General features: G+C 32.7%; 1 protein-coding gene across 1 annotated transcript in view; it reads left to right on the top strand.

Moving 5' to 3' along the window:
- LOC110461915 overlaps nucleotides 1–20,368 on the top strand; it is a 55,450-nt gene extending 35,082 nt beyond the window's left edge. Inside the window, exons 21-42 of the mRNA XM_021515649.1 lie at nucleotides 671–747; nucleotides 1,220–1,420; nucleotides 1,744–1,891; nucleotides 2,551–2,732; nucleotides 3,460–3,572; nucleotides 3,930–4,123; nucleotides 5,184–5,404; nucleotides 5,705–5,882; nucleotides 6,942–7,073; nucleotides 7,462–7,579; nucleotides 8,083–8,210; nucleotides 9,564–9,625; nucleotides 9,890–10,174; nucleotides 10,846–11,145; nucleotides 12,708–12,826; nucleotides 13,399–13,631; nucleotides 14,348–14,491; nucleotides 15,985–16,020; nucleotides 16,495–16,686; nucleotides 17,552–17,758; nucleotides 18,214–18,405; nucleotides 18,679–20,368. Coding sequence (XP_021371324.1) covers nucleotides 671–747; nucleotides 1,220–1,420; nucleotides 1,744–1,891; nucleotides 2,551–2,732; nucleotides 3,460–3,572; nucleotides 3,930–4,123; nucleotides 5,184–5,404; nucleotides 5,705–5,882; nucleotides 6,942–7,073; nucleotides 7,462–7,579; nucleotides 8,083–8,210; nucleotides 9,564–9,625; nucleotides 9,890–10,174; nucleotides 10,846–11,145; nucleotides 12,708–12,826; nucleotides 13,399–13,631; nucleotides 14,348–14,491; nucleotides 15,985–16,020; nucleotides 16,495–16,686; nucleotides 17,552–17,758; nucleotides 18,214–18,405; nucleotides 18,679–18,743 — 3,527 coding nt within the window. The 3' untranslated portion in view covers nucleotides 18,744–20,368. The remainder of the gene's footprint in view (nucleotides 1–670; nucleotides 748–1,219; nucleotides 1,421–1,743; nucleotides 1,892–2,550; nucleotides 2,733–3,459; nucleotides 3,573–3,929; nucleotides 4,124–5,183; nucleotides 5,405–5,704; nucleotides 5,883–6,941; nucleotides 7,074–7,461; nucleotides 7,580–8,082; nucleotides 8,211–9,563; nucleotides 9,626–9,889; nucleotides 10,175–10,845; nucleotides 11,146–12,707; nucleotides 12,827–13,398; nucleotides 13,632–14,347; nucleotides 14,492–15,984; nucleotides 16,021–16,494; nucleotides 16,687–17,551; nucleotides 17,759–18,213; nucleotides 18,406–18,678) is intronic.
- Nucleotides 20,369–20,634: the final 266 nt, after the last annotated feature.

Below are 20,634 nucleotides of genomic sequence, written 5' to 3'. Positions count from 1 at the left end.
CTAACACCCGTTGGGGAATCTCTATGTTACCATTGCTGAAAACATACAAAAAAGCAAATAAAAAGCCCCGAACAAACCAAAGCATGACAACGAGAATTAGGAAATAGGTAACAAGCTTTAAGAGATCGTATTAATGTTTTCGTTCCGTTTTATTTTATCTAGCAGCTTATAACACACGAGCTAACGATTAGTCAAGAAATTGTATTTTTAGGACTTGTTAAAGCAGATAACCTCATGCAGATAATTAGAAAAAGAACATTATATTCGAGGCAGTTTACTCCGACTTTGAAGTACAGTATCATATCGGCAGATATCGATGATTTAGGGCAATAATAATCCTATGCATTATTTCTAATTATCGTATGATATATAAATATTAATTAGCCAGTTTCACTGTTATTGAAGAAAAGAATATCTTGCTTCGTATTTTCATAATAATGAATAATGGGGGAATACGATAAATTAAAAGCTAAAATATTGTGCTCAATTAAAATGGACACATATGTAATGCATCTTTTGTTAAGTCAAAAAATTTCAATCGCAAAATTTGTTAACATAAATATATTAATATCTATATACAGTTCAAATACATTTTTATGATATGGAACAAGCAAATACATTATATCTAGCATTTGAAATGTTTTATATAAATGACGTTTATTCTGTTGAGGTGGAGGTACTGATCAAGAATTTTCCCGAAAACTTGGCAGAACAACAACTAAACGCTTAAGGATAGGCAAAGGAGATGTAAGTATCATATATTTAAAAGAGAAACGTATCTTTCTTAAAGTTTATCATAAAAAGAAATGACAAATGTCGGAGCAGAATCGATGAGAAAATATTGAATAGGGAATCTAAGAATCTAAAGACTCCCGTACCTAAAAACTAAACTTAAAAACTCAAAAACATATAAAAAATCATTTATGAAAAAAAATATACAATACGGGATAAAATCAACAAAATATTATCAACAATAGTTTTATGAATGTCACAAATTTAGCTTGGGCTAGGCTGGATTCGCACGGCAGAGCTACCTGGTCAACGGAACTGTCCAAATTTGCTACAGTTTTTCCAAAAACGAAATTAAGGGGAGAGAAATACTGAAGATATGAAAAACAACACAGTGCGGTGGGACAGAGAGATCCCTAAGAAAAAGAAATAATATGGTAAACTGTGATGGACTAATGATCAATTAAACATTTTGGTATTATTTAAACAGGTAGTACTCGGGAACATGTATGAGATCACTGGAAAAGTGGATACACCTGCATTAGAAGCTAAGTATATCATTGAAAGAGTAGCTGAGGAGAAGACAATTCTTGTGTGGCTTATTTCCCGACGGAATCACAAGCCGACAAAGAGTACTGTGTTTAAAGCTCGAGTGTCAATGATTACATGTGATGCAACTCAATCAATTATGGTAAGATTTAACAGAGAGAGAGAGAGAGAGAGAGAGAGAGAGAGAGAGAGAGAGAGAGAGAGAGAGAGAGAGAGAGTGCGTGTCAGTAGCTTTCCCGCATTTATATGTATTGTATGTATAAGCTTCTTATGGCTAATATCAGTTTTCAGGCTAAACTCACACTTCACAAATTTTGAAATCAAATATATAAAGACTTCCTTTCAACATATAAATATAGCCTGCGTTGATAATATCTACAAATTAATTTCAATGTTAACTACACAATTTCTAAATGAACACACTAGTTTAGTTATTAGCCTTTCTAACATTATTTTGTTTTTTAGGAAGAAGAGGAGTCTTTTAAGTTTAGATTTAATCTCAAGAATGATAGAAACAGAACAATCCTTTCCAGCAAAGATCTCCACTCAGATGAGTTCGTCATACCTAAGGGAACTCTGACGGGCGGACAAGTATATATCATAAATGTAACAGGTAACATAATGTATTTGATATTAAGGTTTACATTTATATAGAAATATTGCAGACAAATTATTATAACATGTATTCGGCTTCCATAACATACCTCTTTATCTCGGTTACGTATTACTTGTCTCAAAATAACCATGTAAGTGTATGGTATGTCATTTTATTATCACTGATAAAAATAAGACTTCGTAGCAGTCGGTTTAAATTCTCTTACTCGGAAACTTTAAGTCAGCGCAATCATTTAATACATTAGTATTAAACATACTTATATATTTGTATTCCAGTAAATCATGTTTGAATCGTATGTAAACTGTATTATTTTGGAGTACATGTATTGGCAAGAAATGGTGTTTTGTGTAAATCGTTATCTTTATGTGGCTTTAAAATTATAAAATATACATAAATTTTTAACACACAATTTTCTCTACCAGAGTAAGATTTCAACAAAAAATAATGATATAAAAAGTATCTTACATTAGAGACCGGATCAAAATTACTAGATTCAGTGAATTGTTGTCCTAGTCAACGTACGCTGTGAAATTTTGTTGTAAATTATCTTTAAGAAACGAATAATCAACGTTAAGAAAAGAAACAGCTGCTTTGCCCTAAGTATATTTTCTTTTTGATAAAGAAACGCTTAAACCGTTTACCATTTATCATTTAAGTTTACTACGGAGACAACAAAGCAACCGCTCAAAAACTTTTACGATTACCAGTCAGTGAATTGGAGATGTACATCGATTATGACGCCCAAGTGAATGTGAACAAAAAAGTTGAATTCAACGCGAAACTCATCGACCCCAACAACAGCCCCCAACTACCGCTATTTACGTGGACATGCAAACAGGTATAATACATCTCAACAAAATAAATGTAAATGAGGGATAGGTCGACATGGTATACAATATGTAACAGCATCCAATTTAAACATGCTTACTTTGTTTATGAAGTACAATAGAAAGTATTCTTTCGGAAATATTCGAAACAAAACTAAAATAAAAGAAACTCATGATACGTTTACAAATATTAAAAAGGGAGTTCATAGTAAAATGATAAGAGAAGCATGTCGTTGAAATGATGTATTTTCAGAACGATAGTTCTAGCCATAGTGTATCCTGTCAAATCTGATAATTAGACAGATTTACTTAATGAAAGAACTAGTGAAAAAATGAAAAGTATTATTAAAGAAAACTGCTCATGTTGACGCCCTACAAATTGCAACGATATATTGGTCTATAAACTAATGTATTTTAACAATATTAAAAGGGAACTCATTAAGATTCACTTTTACTATAAATATACTGTGTACGGGAAAACTTTACTGTATGCCCCCGGTATACAGTAATATACTACATTGATACTACCATTCACGTTATTCACGACGTTTTAATATATATCCAGATCGTTAAATTTCAAAACCAATCATACAAACAATTACAAGAACTGGATGAATAACTGGTTATCAGTTTGGTTATCTTTACGTTACTAAGTATCAGTATATCTAGTATGTGTCAGAACAGATTAAGGTTGGGGTTGCCTACAAAAGTATCACATAACATGTGTTTTTACTGTAGGAAATCCGAAAGGGTATTTTGCAACTGTGTCCTAAATCACTCGCAGATATCTTCATCGCCACCGCAACTGGCGTATTATCAATTCCACCAGGAACGATGATGTCAGATTCTTGGTAAGTATATTTTTGGAAAGGAGTAAAAAATGTGTGACCATAGAAATACAATGTACACGCCAAATGACGTCATTATTCACGAGACTATTTAAATAAGAAGTAGTGATTCAATAACTATAATTTCAAATTGTGTTTATTCAAATTTGTATTTACGAAAATCTCAGCAAATAATGAAAGATAAAAGTAGTTTTCATACATAAATTTATGTCAATTATTAGTTTTTTTTATGTTTTTGTGGGCGGGTCACGTCGAGACTGACACAGATTAACGATTCCCTTAAAACAGCATAAACTAAAACAGAAAATGAATTATGTACATATATATGCATATCCATTTAATACATCTGTCTTTGAACAGTTACAACGTCACTGTAGTAGCTGAGGCCGGGCGGAAAATAATAAAGAAAACTGCAAAAATGTGCGGTGTTGAACACGACCCTCCAAAGGTTCGATTAGCATTAGGAGGCAAACCCTGTGAGCATTGTCCATTGAACCTGGAAATACGTTTGATAAACCAGGGTCCAGTCGCCATTACATTTTCTTGCACTTATGGTGAGTACTCAATACAATTTTTAGTATAAAATGTGATCCAGCAAAACCAAAAAGAATTTTCAAAAGATCAATTTCATATTTTCCCAGTATCACATATCGTTCTACCTTTTCACAAAAGCCAACCTTAAACATCACATAGAAATATCATTTTATATATTCTTTGGACTCAGTTAAATTCCATTTATCGAATCAAAAATGGTTTACATATATAACTATTTCTGCCCTCAGGTAAATTAACTAAAATACAAGTTTAAGCTATGTATATTTATATGTTTTGTACAGGAAAAAACGCAGATATATCCTACTTTTGTGTATGTGGAATCTTTTTATCTACGTACTTGCATATACATGTACGTGTTCTCGTCCTTTTGCAGTCTACCGTCAGTAAGTGTAGGATTAGAAACGCGACAAAACGCGATACGATGACTATATTTCTTGTATTCTTTAAAAATGGCAGTATTTGTTTCTAAAGCATAACGATACGAATTACGTCGAAGAACACTGTAAGCTTAACGTATACGACATTGTATGTTGATATTTCGCCCTTATTTTTTTATTTTAATCAATTATAAACATAGATAAAACATTTTTTATGAATACGTATGTCTGTTGAACTTATTTGATGAAAAAGCTATATTGGTGTTATGTCCCCTACATTATTTATTTGGATTGTTATTACATAGTATGTAATGTTTGTAAATAAGTTTGGAAAAGACTTAAATATGCCCAGCCTGAAGTTTAATCCAATTGACATATACAAAGTCAATAAAATCTGTTGAAATTGAAATAGTACTATGAATGGTATATGATTTGATAAGTCATTTAAAAAAGTTCGGATAGAGGCAGTAGACAATGATATTTATATACAACCTTTAGCAGTGCCACAATCTAAACCTTGAAAACGAGGAAATAAAATCACAGTTATTTGCTTATGACTGTCATATTCACATGAATAACTATATGTATGTTAATTGTGTTGTTTCACGTTGTCAATAGCATTATATTATAGAATTTACATCATTTTTCAACATTTTTGAAAAAAAGCAATCTTTAAATCCAGAAAAGGATGGTGATTGTGACGGTTTCAACGTCCAAAAAACGACGTTTAGTAAACCCTACAGGGGTAAAATAAGACAGAGGATTGAATCCACCACGGGGATGTGGACACCGGGCAAGTATAGTATTGACATCCATGTGACTTCAAAGAACAAACCAGACCTTGGAACCACTGCCTCTTTAACAACAGAAGTATTTCAGCGACCTAGTTTGGGTACTTTTCAGGTAGGCATAAACAATAATAGCAGAATACATAATTTTTGGTAAATTCCTTTTATAAAACTCCCAGTGTTGAAGCTGTTTGCCTGTATATTTCTCCCTAATGCCTTAGCCATATAATCACTAAAGCAAAATATACAATATCTGAGCATCTGATTTTCTGGGTAAATTGTTCCAGAAAGGAACAACAGACTCATATGGAATATACTATAATAAATATCATAAAACTATTTTTTTTAATGATGGGAAGAATTTATGAAAATCGATTATTATTATCTATTGTTTCCCCTTTATTGTGTGCAACAGATGAATCCTGCAAAAGGAAAGGCATTAAATACAACGTTTACCCTCGACATTAATACAGAAGATTACCTCGATAACTATGAGATTTATTATCGTAAGAAATCACAGCCAGACGACCGCCTTAAGTCAATTGGTATACTAATAGAAGAGAGTAATAGTCTTGAATTCAAATTACCACCAGGTAAGTATATCATATAATATTGCAACATCGGGATATTGTCGCCGCATTTTAATCATTCGCATTTTTCGTCCTTCCCAATGAGAGCGAATTTATCAAAAGAGCGAATAGAAATAAACAGCATTCCCTTTATAGTTATTACGTTTTAAAAGCGAAACTAATAGTGGACGAACATGTTTTTACTCGTGAAGGGCGAACATTTGACTAGGCGAAAGTATCTCGATAAACAGTATAACACTACAGATATTTTCCAGGTGGAAACAGATAAACCTTACTATAAAACGTACGAAAACCAGCTTGACATTAGAAGAAAACATCTTGATTTAATATACACAATTTGTTGTGTTTGCCTAAAGACAAACTTAAAGTATTATGTTTGTCCTTATCGATCCACATGACGCAAAGTTCGTGCAGTAACTTCGTGTTTAAATAAATTCATTTTAGCGTACAACCGGCTCACTGGGAAGGTAATGCCTATCACACGGGATGGCTTTGTAACTCCTCAGTCTGTCTCATTGGATATCATTTCCCATACGTTACAAGTCTTTTTCAGCATTTTGCATAACTATATGAAATATATGAAATATTTTGTGTTGATGAGGGGGAGGGGGGGGGGGGTAGAGAAAAATTAAAGTGTAAATAATAGCGTAACTCGAACTAAAAATAAACAGTAGGCTGAGATACGAAGACAGTAAAGATATCCTCGAATATCAATGGAAAAGCAACAGTGAATAAGAGCAGGTGCTATGGAAAAGTAAACGTCCTCCAATAGCTGTATTGGCCATCCTTATCGTGTTGTGTTTTTTTCAATTTGTGAACTGAAGAACATATACAGTAACTATTCATTTGTTTGCCATTACATATGTTGGGAAAGAGTTTCATTATTGAGCTAATTAAAACAATCTATTCAGTAACAAAAGAGTTGGAATTTATCTTTCTGCACGAATAAATCAATATATTGATATTGCTTCAATATAGCTACACTGTTTTGCATTGCTATATTTTGTATCATCTAGTATGTGACAATAAGGATGATTTGAAATTGTTTGCGACTATATCCAGGTGAACTTGATATCATGGTCAGAGGTTGTAAGGAAGACAGATGCACAGAAAAGGCATTGGATGAAGCAGTAGATGTTAGCGAAATTTCAGAAGAGGACGCTCTTAAAGTCTTAACAGATCTGCAAGACCCAAGTATATCTGTATTTGTTATGCTATGTTTCTTAACTCATGTTTAATGATAATTTCAGTAGCCATGTTAGATTTCCATAAATATTATGTTTGACTTTTTATATGAGATAATTTTTATTTTTTTTGAAACTCAGGTCAAAATACAATGTAATTTGCTTCGGGATATTAACCGTTTATAGCATCAAATCATATATATTAACGCAAACGTGTTTTACTATTGCATATTCATGAACGAAGTGATGATAGAAAAAGTCAAGTACTTTTATTTAGAAAACTATTGGACTTATGAATAATACAATCCGTACATGTTTATGTAAAGATTGCAATACAGAATTAACGACAATAGAGATTTACGCTTTTTTATTGTTTTCAAAATAATGTGTAATTCTAGATGATCTTATTGAGGCTACAGCCATAATGGTTGGTAGTGGTAACCGTTTCACTCCAAGTCCGGAATTAAAAAAAAACCTAGAAAGCGCTACATTGAAACTCGCCAATGAGATTTCTCCGTGAGTAAAAATCATGACGATTTTCCAATTCTTTTTATGTATATTTTTCGCATGATAAGCTTGGTATACTTGTTCTGTGACAATATCCATGCTAATTATTATACTTAATTTCCATGATCACAATAAGAGACACGAAGGCAAGACATACGTTTTGAATGCTTACATACAGACTGGACTATGAAACAAACAAAAAAGATATAGATTTCAATTTCATTTCAAAGAAAATTTTGAAAGGTTGTCGTTAGCTTTTTCTGCCTTGCTCCCTATAGCCTCGTTCAATTGAATGCCTCTAGTTCTATAATTATCTTATATGAAATAAACACTCGGTTAAAATTCTATTTATGCATGCAGACTGCAATACGAACGGTTGCTGTTATGTTTTGTTAACTTACTATATGTACTAACTAAAGCTCTTTATAATTACTTTACCTCATTAAATTACAAAAAGAACAGGTGTATCTGCTATGAAAAAAAACAATAGTTCGATACGTTATATCTTTCAGAGAAATCTTCGAAGAATCTGTGGAGAAGATCGCCAAGCTGTTAGACGTGTTACCCATCGTGCAAATGGTAGAAGATTTAAAGAAAGCTGTGTTTGATGGACTGGATAAACTGCTTCGAGATCAAACTGGTACGGTCTCTAATCAACTAATTTACATGATAATTACGACTTCATAATGACAATATTTCTATTGTTTCGAAAAAAAGGAATTATTTGCTGAAATTTGACCACAAAATTGTCATGTACTTGTTGAACTAGGTCTTAGGTTAAATAATAGGTATTTCATCCGATAACTTATGTCAAAGTTATTTCAATGTACCTTTGACCCTAATCCTGTTATATCTGATGTATGTGAACAAGTGACTTAGATAAATTCTGCACGAACAAGGATAAAAATGGCGGAACAGCCCGAAAGGGATTTAATAGGGATAACATTTGACTAGAACGAAACGGAACGAATTGAAAATGACATATTTTTACGTAACGGCTCGAAATGTATTACTGAAACGAAATGAAGGAATGAAAACCTAAAATATATTAAATTGAACGGTGAAAACCCTGAATGAATACTGCTGGCCAGTAATATTGCGCACCTAATGAAATAACTAACAATCCACTGGGAAAAATACGAAACGAAATACTCTATTCTATCAGAAAGTTATGATTTTGATAAAATGGACGTTCTAAAACTCAAAATAATGTACCTTACCCGTTTTTCATATAATGTTACACTTTCCCCTATTCATGAGTATGCTCTTTATCTTGAAAAATCAAATACTTGTTTTAAGCTTCCTACATTTCTTTTAATTACACTTAGCATTCTTGTCTGGGAGTGGTATGTTGATATATTTTCCTCCATGTGATATCGCAGGTCTGACGCCGATTAAAGAGTGTCATTTCGCTGAAATGTCCAACACAGTGTTCCATCTGATTCCATTATACTAATGATGAGATAATCAGAAGTGGCGATTGCTCTACATGCTAAATACTAATCTCAACTACCATTTTAAGAACTTTAGTATGGCCATGCCTGTATACAGAACCCGTTACCTTCTTAACTTGATGAATGGTTAATACAACAGCTAAGTCAGGATATTACAGACAAGTCTCTAGAACACTAAGATTTGGTTAGGTAGTAGGGAGAAAATACATAGATCCCGAATGGTGCAATGGCTGCAGCAAATTTATTTTGTGCACAAATTCCCTATCCTGCAAGGAGTTCCCACATTAGTTGTGAAAGGTAGAATACTAGTAAAAACACACACACGCCTACACACAAAACAATACAGAAGAAAACATATGCTTTGAAAGTATAAGGGGAAGTGGCACACTTTGTCTTTTAAAAGTAAACAAAAGTTACAATATACATCTAGCACATGTTAAATAGCGATTTTCGTATAAATACACAGATTTATTGACATAAAAGTATACTTGAGTACAATTTAGTTGGTTATGAAATTTCCTCGACTGTTCCAATTTCAGATGCTTCAAGACGAAAGAGATCTGTAGACGATGCCATCGTACAACTACTTACTGTCGATCAAGTAAGTAAAATCGATAATTTGAAAAGTACTGAAAAAGTATTTCATAATTTCGGTCATGGCTTCATTATTGTTTTTCTAAGAGAGTGGTTTAAAAAATGATGAAAAGTTCAATCATACACAAGTCATAAAAATCAATACTGTTGAATGGTTTTTTTTTATATTTATTGAGTAAACGTATTGATACATTTTTTTTATTGAATGTGTCATATGAAAGCATAATGCATGTAATACTATATTTATATATATATATATATATTTTTCTAGGCTCAAACAATGCTCCTTGCCCTTGTAAATTTATTCCAAAACGTTTCCGAAAATGATATCACTGAGGCAGATGGTGAGCGATTTGTGGATGACATGGAAACGATTGGATATCGTTCATGTGCTAACAAGGAGGTTGTGTATCCCGATAGTGACCCGGTATTTCTAAACACAGGGGATGTTCTGCTCAAAGTCCACGAGCTATTGATTGATGATGACGGATTCGCTATACGCAATCACAATATGACATGTACCAACTGTTCTGAATACACCAACAAAACAGCCCTGGTCAGTAGTAACAATTTTGTAACAATTTTGTAGACGTTCACAAAGTTAAAGTATGATATAAGTAAGTAGTAGTACTTCCAATACAATGCAATTTTGCTACCATTGCTATATAAAACGTTGAAATATTGCCATCGTATTCTGTCCGCACAATTTTATCGATTGACCTTTATTTTTTAACATAAAAATTGAAAGACACAATATTTTAGATATTTACAATGTGTATATGTATATTTTGATATTAATATTATGTGTGTTCTTAAATTCGGTATCATAATAATAAACGACTGGTGTTGACCTCCTATTTTGAAAGAACCCATCTACATCGTAGTTGTTCTTTAATGTAATTATAACACTTGTTTTGCTCTCATTTATGTATAAAGATTTAGTTACTCGTGTTATAAAAAGACTGTTTGCCACTACATATATATCAATATAAGAGGCTACTGATCATTTCAACTGAACAAAGAACTCCTGTTTTGACATATAGTGGTTTTAGATTTGGCACAGCCTCTAGTAATAATCGGCCAGGTTAATTATTTTGTGTTTCTTTTTTATGTATTAAAAGTAAATGTAATATTCCACAATACATCGATTTAGGCTGCCGCAGGTTTAAGATATAAATAATACATTGTAATTGTACTGTAAATCATCTGTTAATTTCAATTTCGCAGGTAACATTTGGTCAGTCAGTTACGGATAAACTCCAGTTGTGGAACTGTACGGATGAAATAACATGTACCTCGGCATGTTTCGTGACAGCCATGATGAAGAAAGACTTTCTGAGTGCAGGAATGGGCAGTATAGCTAAACTTGATTATAACAGTTCTGCACGCGCCAGTGACATTATCGTTGTGCTTGCGGCAAGTCCAGAAACGTATCAAGAACTGACACTTCACCCTTTCCAAAATAGAATGAAGCTAACCGTCCCTGTGTTTACAAATGCACACGAACTGATGTCTCACTCCTTGCAGGTAATATGCAAACCATCAATTTGGAAACAAAAAAGAAAATTAACATAGCCAAAATAGAAAATCAAATATACAAGTTCTCAGTTATTTATTCAATATAAATTGAATCGGAATCGAGCATTATTGTAAGGTTGGTACCTTTTCAAAATGTAAATGTTGCGTGTGGTTATATTTATTTCAATCCGTTCAATTTTTTTAATAACTCCGCGGAGATAATTCTCATTGATGTGTATTTCATATTAAATGAATTAAGGGCGAAACAATTAATACTACTACTTAATTATTACGGTAATGCGTGTAAGCGAATAATTCCTTTTTCTTACATGACATAGTAAGTATGTTTCGTACGCCGGGCAGAGTCTTGATTAAAGGCATCAAGTCATCCAAATATGGATCACATGTTGAAGAAATTCCGTTGGTTTTACAAATTCAGTTTTTTTCTCAAAATTAAGAAATTCACGAAGATGAGTATTCACTTTCTGGTGGTGTTTAGTCAATAAATGGAATAAAGTAAGCATAAGTTCTTTACTTTTTCACATTGAACAACCCAATTCGGTACGAAAGCACATGTTGGTATGGCGGTGTGTTAGGCATAAAAAATAGTACACTGGACGCTATTGATTTTAACCTCTAACCGCAGCCATTGATCAATTTTTCGGGGTCTATCTCCTATGTTATTTCATTTTGAGTAACCAAATTTGGTAAGCGTATACATCTTGGGATGGCAAAGTAGGTCACTCTGACCTATGGTTTGGCCTTTGACATCAAGCATTTCAAAGAGAATGTCTCGGCTATACATTGTATCTTCTATACTATGTTACCTTGAGTAACCAGATTTGGTAAACAAGTACATTTGGTGATGGTGGAGTGGTAAGTACAAAAAGTAAGTCATTTAGACCTGTGGTATCACCTTTGACCTCAACCTTTTAAAAAGGTTGTTCGGGCATTTTTCTTTACATTTTCACCTTTAGTAACTAGCTTTGGTATGCAAGTATATATTTGGACGGCAGAGTTGCAAGTACAAAAATTAGGTCACTTAGACATGTGAATTGACCTTTGATCTCAACCTTTGAAATGTTAATCCTGGCATATCTTCTATACTGTTTCATCTGGAGTCACCAGATTTGGTATGGAAATTGAGGTAAAGTCAGTTATGCGTGTTACAACAACACTGATCGGGTTTTTTCTATCGTCAATCGTTTCTGCCCTATGTTTAATTATTATATAAATAGATAAATAAAATATACAACATTTGATAGAGCGCCCTATCTAGCTAAGCTAACATAAGCCACTCTAAAGCGCTTTACAGTACATAGATATACAATTTTATACAGTCAATACAATTAGCATATATATTAATCAATACAATATTGAGGAGTTCGCAGGAGCTGCCTTATCAGGCGCTAACTACTAGTCCTATGCCACCTGGCTTATATCTCCCTATGTGTGTTTGTGCTGGAGATGTATTGTGTTGCGTTTGCAGTGGAATCGTGCTTCCAACGGTATCATTTACAGAAAGTGCTTATTTTATTTCAAAAGAGTCAAATCTTATTATTATTGTTCAGTGTAACGCATGGGTTGACAAAGCCTGGTCAGCCGATTCCTGTCTGACAAGCGAACCCATGATGGAATCGGATGGAACATATAGAGTTGTCTGTTCTTGTGTTGGTTTCGGATATTTCAGGTAGGTAATCCTTAAGATACATAGAATGATTAAACAATATTGAAACAACACAAAAAAAACTTTTGTGTGCGATTTTTTTACTCAGTCTTTTTATATAAGTGCAATTATTTGGTTCTCAATTGTCTACCTTCATAATTAAAATTTACCACAATTAAAACGATATTGCTATAAAAGTCTATCGAATTTCGATGTTCACCCGAAATATCAACATCCAAGAGACCCCTTCACGCAGGTAAGTTTACTTGAAGAAGTCAGATTTTTATCTTTGAAATCTTTGATAGAGAACAAATGTATCATACTCAGTTGTGTAGATATATTATTGTTAACGAAGAGTTTTAATCATACGCACTCAGTCTTTAAATATATTTCGTCTTTTATGCACAAGCAATGTTATTTAATGACACATACGTTTCTTTTAAACTCTCTTTATATGACTTCATTTATTAAACATACTAACAATTCATCAATTCAATATTCATCGGCTATTTTATGAGATGATCGTTTATTAATTTGGTTTATTTTGATAAATCAGTCAATTCCAATATTATGATAATCGTTTATCTTTTCTGTAGTGTTATGAAAGAACAAATTGATGAGAGCGTCACTTCTACGACAAGTTCCACCTCATCAAGTGAAAGTTCCACCTCATCATGGGAAAGTTCCAGCTCAGCAAGCGAGAGCTCCACATCAGCGAGTGAAAGTTCCAACTCATCAAGTGATTGTTCCACTGTAGCAAATGATGGTTCAAGTACAGCTACAACAGTTACAACTTCAGCCACTACAGTTCGTTCGGCAGTCAAAAAAGGTAGAATAGAACTAATTTTGTATGTACCAGGATTAATATCGAATACATTTCGAAAAAAAACTACGTTTTATTAATTAGTCAGACATGTAAACTCACATGTTTTGTATTTAATGGAGAAAATTTGGTGTGTATACTTTTGTAATCAATGCATGGTGTTTTGTCTCAATAATATATAAATTAATACAGTAATTTGTTAAATCTTTGTTTCCATCATGCTATCATATATCCATGATAGTACAACTATATATGTCGCTTTCTTTAGTTCAATTCGCGAGTTGTTACTTGAACCCCAGACCTTATTTTACGAATATTTTTCTCAACAAGAGAAAATAGAACTCATAATTTTGCAAGTAAATTTACCCATTATTTACAGTCGTAAAACACCACGCGGTTCTTCCACTAGAAATAACCCTCATCATGTATGAACACTAGGAATTACCTGATTGAATACGCGATAGCATTAATGTGTTGAGTGAAAGATTAAACAATATAAACACATTGTTCTGACTTCATGTGTATAACATATTAAATAAATAACAATATAAATGTCCCAATATCAAACGTAATGTAAAACGTAATTTATTTCAATTTGAACTCCATTAATACAGGTAATATAAATATAAAGATATCAATATTGTTATTATAATATGTAATGATTAGAAATACAGTTTTCAAACACCTTTATATATTTTGGAAATGATTCCCTGTTTCTTTAGAAATCAAATTTAAAGTCAGTGGATCTTTGACTCAACTTACTGGAAGCACAAGCTCAGCTGACGTCAATGCGAATTTAACAAACCAAATCGCTGAACATTTAGGAATAAGCTCAAATCGGATACAGGATTTGGAAATGCAGCAAGGTAAGTTTTGCAATATTATGAAAACATAATACTCTACTTTTTTTATAATATTTAATCATGTAAATCATGTAGCATTTTTATGTTGCAATACAGATGAATAATATATATTTTAAATCAATAGTCTTTAGGAATAGGAGCACCATTCATCTGCTTACCTCTCATATTTGGCTCATGAACTTATTCCCGGAAAATAGCACGTTGCGACAACATAGATATCCTTTTACTAGAAATAGGACTTGGTTCTACGTATTAGCAACCGCACGAGACAAATAATCCCCGCTATTACTCTGAACCGCGGGGATATTTAATTTTCAACTATGGTTAAATCAATCAAATGAATATTTTCTAAAAAGAAATTAATGAAAAATGTCAAAACCATATTGAAAAGATGAAAGTGATTTTAAATACTGTCAGTTATTTTCAAAACTGACTGAAATGATGAGGTTTTCCATTTGGGTCCCCTGTAAGCTATTTTTTTCTAGTAGGCCTGACTCAGCAAAATGACCTCTTTAATTGTACACACATCTTGATAAAACAAAACAGAATTCATAGGGGAAAGGTAGAGGTGTTTATTCATTAATTATGTTAAAAAAAGTTATTCCAGATACATGTACAAAATAGAAAACATCATTATTTGTTTCTTTAAAAACGTATTCCATTTCGGTAACCCTCAAAAATATAACATTGTAGTTTTCAAGTCATATCAGCTTTATATATTGGGACAGGGTTGCTGAAATAATCGATGTAACGTTTAATGTTTAGCTTGAAAAGTGGAAATGAAATGTATTTAACGTATATTTGACATAAAGAAATCGACGTTCTATTGTTGTAAGGCCGAATGTCTTAAAATATGCCAGAATTACCATAACATGCCGCAACAAATGACTTCCCTTAAACACTTACAAATTACAAAACAGGGAATGTCCGATTCAATTATATTGTTGTCCATTTCATTGTGGAACGAGTAGGCGATTATCACTGGGAAATCATTTTTATCGTTATACGTAGGCAGTTATTGAGTACACTCCCTCATTTTGCTATAAGCTTTCTGTTATTCTTACACGTAAAATGTTATGAAATGCTTTGAGACTCGACACACAAGGCGGCATCAACTAGATGTTGAGTTGTAGCAGAACGGGCTAGATTTTAAAACAACCTATCATTGTGTGAGTTCTTGGGGTGCATGCTTGACATGTTGACAAAGTGCGTGTATGAGTCCTAATACAACGCGTCGACTTGGTCGAATACGTATAATCAATCAAATCTGTGGTTATGACCAAGGAAAAATAATTTAGGTTGAAATATCGAGGGATCATAGGACTTTGTGAAGGAAGGTATTTTGTCACTTATATATATTCTTGTTTATCGCCTGTCCAAGTTGTTGGACGATAATTTATATCAGGCAAAATATTAAAGTGCGTGTCAAGTATACAGTATGAAAAGAAAGCTATTGCGATTTAAAGTCACTGCCTTTTCATTTCTTCCCTTAACAGAGACCGCTGCACGACGAAAGAGGTCAAGTGGCCAAGGTAGGTTGATTCAAAAATCGCTTTTCAATTAAAATGTTTATATATCTGTACACAATTGATTTGTAGTATTAAACTATAAGAAAGCTTTTTTATACAATTATTTCAATTTTGAATCCAACCTGTGAATTAACTATACGAGAATATAATCATTTCACACTATAATCACTACCAGGTGATGCAAAAATGAATGAGTCAAAAACTCCAGACGGTGATAATTGAATCAGGAGAAAATATATTAGAATAAATAAAATGAAATAAAATAAAACAGAGGGAGAATTATTGAATATATACTTGTCACCATTACCTCGATGTTATCCAGTTGACTGTTAAAATTCACGAATTTCATTGATTCAAGAAATCTGCAAATCGGAAATTCACGGTGAGTACAAAATCAGCATTGTATGCATCAGCTTGAACTAATAATATAAAGTTATGACAAACCTTTTATCTTCGCGTACTTTTCTTCTCAAATAGGATCAATCATCGTGACGTTTGTGTTAGTGGCTGGCGGGTCACCGTCAGAAATGTCGGTAAATGACTTAGAAAATAGATTGAGGAATGCCATCGTCAGCAGTAACTTGACGCTTACCGATATATCAGGAAACTCCTTAACTGTTGACCCAACATTCTTCCAGTCCAGGTTTGTCCGTGCGCCTCCTGAACCGGGTGAGTTTCTCATGTACACGTTCCCCCTGTACCAGGTACAGTGACTAACTAAATCACCTACCCTATCCTTTTGTTTACATTCAAGCTACATGCTTTATTATTTTAAGTTCAACACATGTAACAATTGTTTAATTGCAAAGAAAATATTTTACAAAGGCTAAAAAGGCAAATTTGGGGGAGAGTAGGGACACATAAGAGTATCACAGACTTCACATCTTTTAAAGAAAAGCAAAAAGGATGTTCTATTGACCTTGACCAACCATGTGCAGATACGCAAACATATATTGGATTTTGTTATGTATAGATATATCTTTTTTTTCTAAAGTCATATACCAATGGATTTCTGTCATTCAAAAATCTATCATCAATTCCTCAATTGAATTCTTCAAAGACGCAGTAGATAACCGGATCTCATTTTAGATAGGAACTATTAAAGAATATTAAGTTTGCTGATTTGGCAGTATTTGAATTCTGAAAATATCACAGACATTCATCTATGTTGAAAATAATTAGAAATATTGTGTAATACCTTCTAAATGTAATTGCGTAGGTTATGTCTGTTGCTCTGGTTTTGTTATTCGGGTCGATACAATAGCATGTTCTTAAATAAAAATGTATAGTTTCTATAGTTTCTAGGTTATTCAATGACTGTTCAATTAAGCNCCCCCCCCCCCCACCCACCCCATCATCATCTCTTCACAATCATAATCATAATAATTTTAATCATCATCATCATCATCATTAGCATCATCATCTTCATCACCATCACCATTCTAATTATCATCATCATCATCATCTGAACGATCTTGGTATCTCGTTAGGTCGTCCACAGTAAATTTACCTGGTTATTAAATATGTTATACAGAAGAGGAGAAAAAGCAAAAGTTAATGCCGATTATCATAGGAGCAGTGGTCGGTGTCCTCTGCCTGGTCCTCATCGTCATCATCATCGTCGTAGTATTGAAGAAGAAGAAGAAGAGAAGCATTATCGACGATACCCCTAGTCCATCGGTAACGCCCACTTTCATGTCTGCGTCTTCACTGAACGGTGACAAACAGACCAAAAAACCATGTAAGAGAACAGAAACTATGACTAATGTCTTTATGCGATGGTTCAATTAACCTAACACAATATATCCATGTTATAACAAGTTTTCACATTGGCAGGGACAATCTTTACCTCAAGCATTATGTTAATAACGTCCTGCTCATACCTTCACTCGTTCGTTGCAAATAAGATACAAAACAATATTTGTATTTAAAGATATTATTTTTAAATCAATTTAGAAATCGTTCGGATAATAGCCCATTTCCGTCAATGTCTTTGAAGAGTTTGTTTTCTCAATTATCACTACTTGACGTTTTTGGTCAAATAAAAAAGGTTCAACATTATTATGTTTTTATAAAATAATCAGTTAAGACTAAAAAAACGAAAGTGCCAAACCTTGAACAATTCAACATATTTATAAAATGTAGGGAAAACTTTATCCAATTAATCATTAAAACCTTTCTTTAAATATCATTAAGACGTGTATGGCGTATCAGCAAGCCCACTGCCGGAAAAGCCTGGTGCTGAACAATTGTATGGCGTCAGCAACCAAAGATATGTAGTTGAAAACGACAGTGGACCGAGCACCAGCACAACTCGGACCAACTCGCCGAGGTCAAAGCCCAACTCTCGCGCAGCAACGCGATCTGACGTAGCGCTTTCCCGCGAAGGTAATCCTTATTCATTATTTTTACATTTTATTCTCATGTGAGAACACTGCATGAGTAAAGATTTACAAAGTACTCGTAATAAAAAGCTGCAACATGTTTAATATTAATTCAATTAATAATTTAGCTTCGATATGAAATATTCATTGTAACTTCTTAAATGAATGATAATAGGTATTTTAGGTGTTCATATTTGTAAGCTTGATATGAAGTATAAGTTTAACATTGTAAACTTTAAAATATTATTTACTAACACTTTGAATATATTTTTCTAAGGAACTGCAACATCACATGGCAGTCAGCACGACAGTCCGAGGCGAGACATGACGCCCATCGGATAGGCGACAAGGATGACAAAAATAACGGGTAAACCTTGAACAAGGTCAACACATGAAACGGTTTAATTTGAAATTAATCAATTAAGAGAAATTGTCTTAATGAAGCATACCAAATACGATAAATAATGTCACTTTTTGTCAATACATTTTGTACGCTACATTATATTTTGATACATTCAAAAAAAAAAAACTCAAGAACAATTCAACCATAAAATACGTCATTGTGTATTGACCGGAGAGTAACAAAGAATTTCCATCCAATAACAATGCTCGGTTTTCCTGACACAGTAAGAGGACTCGAACTAGACCTCTCAATTGCTACATGTACATATATAATATTATTTCAAATTTTGTTAAATCATGTAAATTTTCCTACACAGCATTTTGCAGTTTGGTACAAATTGGGGAACACAACTTTGATTTTAGAAGCAATCCAATTTACTTAAAATTTCACCTTTTTGAATAGTTTATATTTTCGTTATTTTGAGGTAGAGATATTTTTGTAAACAAAATAGATTTATGAAAACATTCGGGTTTTTTTAGATAAAAGACACAATCGTTCCGTACCCTTTTAAATTACAGCTTCGGTCAATATTTTTTGATACGTGTTTAAGAATTGCAGAGAAAAAAAAAGAATTTAATATAAATATTAGGTATGTAGTGAAAGAGATGATTTTTTTTATACTATTCGCTTTTCTTTACCCTTTTAGTTATTTCTTATATTTGTCGTATACCATGTGAACAATTATTTTAAAAAGTGGTTTTACATCTAATTAACAGCTAAATATGCCATTTTGTGTAAAAGATTCAAAGATTTTTTTTCCAAATGTGATTTTGTTAATACTTAAACATTTTCTAACCATTATTTTGAATTGGAACTTCCAAATTTGCTGTAACACGTGTAAAATATTTTAAAATACCCGGACTATTTTTGTACATTTTACCAAAAAATCCAGTTTTACAAATGACTGGTCATTGTAATACAGCTGTAAAATGATAATGTTGAAGTAAACTTATGTTTTAATTAGTGCAATAGTTTATGATGAGTACATTTACCACGATTACGTCATACTTTATGTTTCTCTAGTAGCGATTCTTCACTGTTCTTCTAACCCCTTAGGGTCCCAAATAAAAGTCGAAAGCATAAAATTCCTCAAATAAAGTCTAGCTCATTATTGAAACCCGCGCGGGACGTTAGTCTTATTTTAGATATGTGTTCAAGTTCATGGTGTGAAACGAAAAGTATTCAGATATAAAAAGACTGTTTATTTCGTAATAGAAATGGCCATCTTTATTTGTAATAGTTTATTTAACCAAATATGATTTTTTTATTAAAATAGTTTTAGAGGTTAATTCCAGATACAGACATATATATATAATTTGACTGCACAAACCAAAGACTAAATTTCTAAACCACACTTATATTTCACTAAAGACTGCGTTCAAATTTGGGGTAAGTTTTCTTTACGATATTGGCATTTATTCATGATAATGCTATAAACTGATTTAGCGAAACGATTTATTGACTACCTATATATTTGTAAAAGTAAAATTGAATTTGTATATGAATCAAACAGAATTGTGTAAATGTATGCATAAGGGCACTGGGTGAATAAATACTTCATTTTTCTGCATTTCTGTGGTTTTTCCTTTATCTTTTACGATATGATTGCTTTTTCACGTCAAGGTATCAAGTAAGTGCAATTACTGGAGCATTTTGATTAACCACATTGAGTACCTTACTTGTCAAACGCCATTCCAAATACTCAAATAAAGAAACGCATTAGATAGATGCTACATTTCTTGCGGTATATTTCGTTTTATGTATCCAGTCAGAAAAATGACAAAATGAGATTTTCTTATTAGTTTATTACTGGGACAAGGAATTATGCTT

This window comes from Mizuhopecten yessoensis, unplaced genomic scaffold, assembly GCF_002113885.1.
Source record: "Mizuhopecten yessoensis strain PY_sf001 unplaced genomic scaffold, ASM211388v2 scaffold10707, whole genome shotgun sequence".
In the NCBI taxonomy this organism is placed as follows: domain Eukaryota; kingdom Metazoa; phylum Mollusca; class Bivalvia; order Pectinida; family Pectinidae; genus Mizuhopecten; species Mizuhopecten yessoensis.
This window is presented reverse-complemented; position numbering and strand designations above follow the sequence as displayed.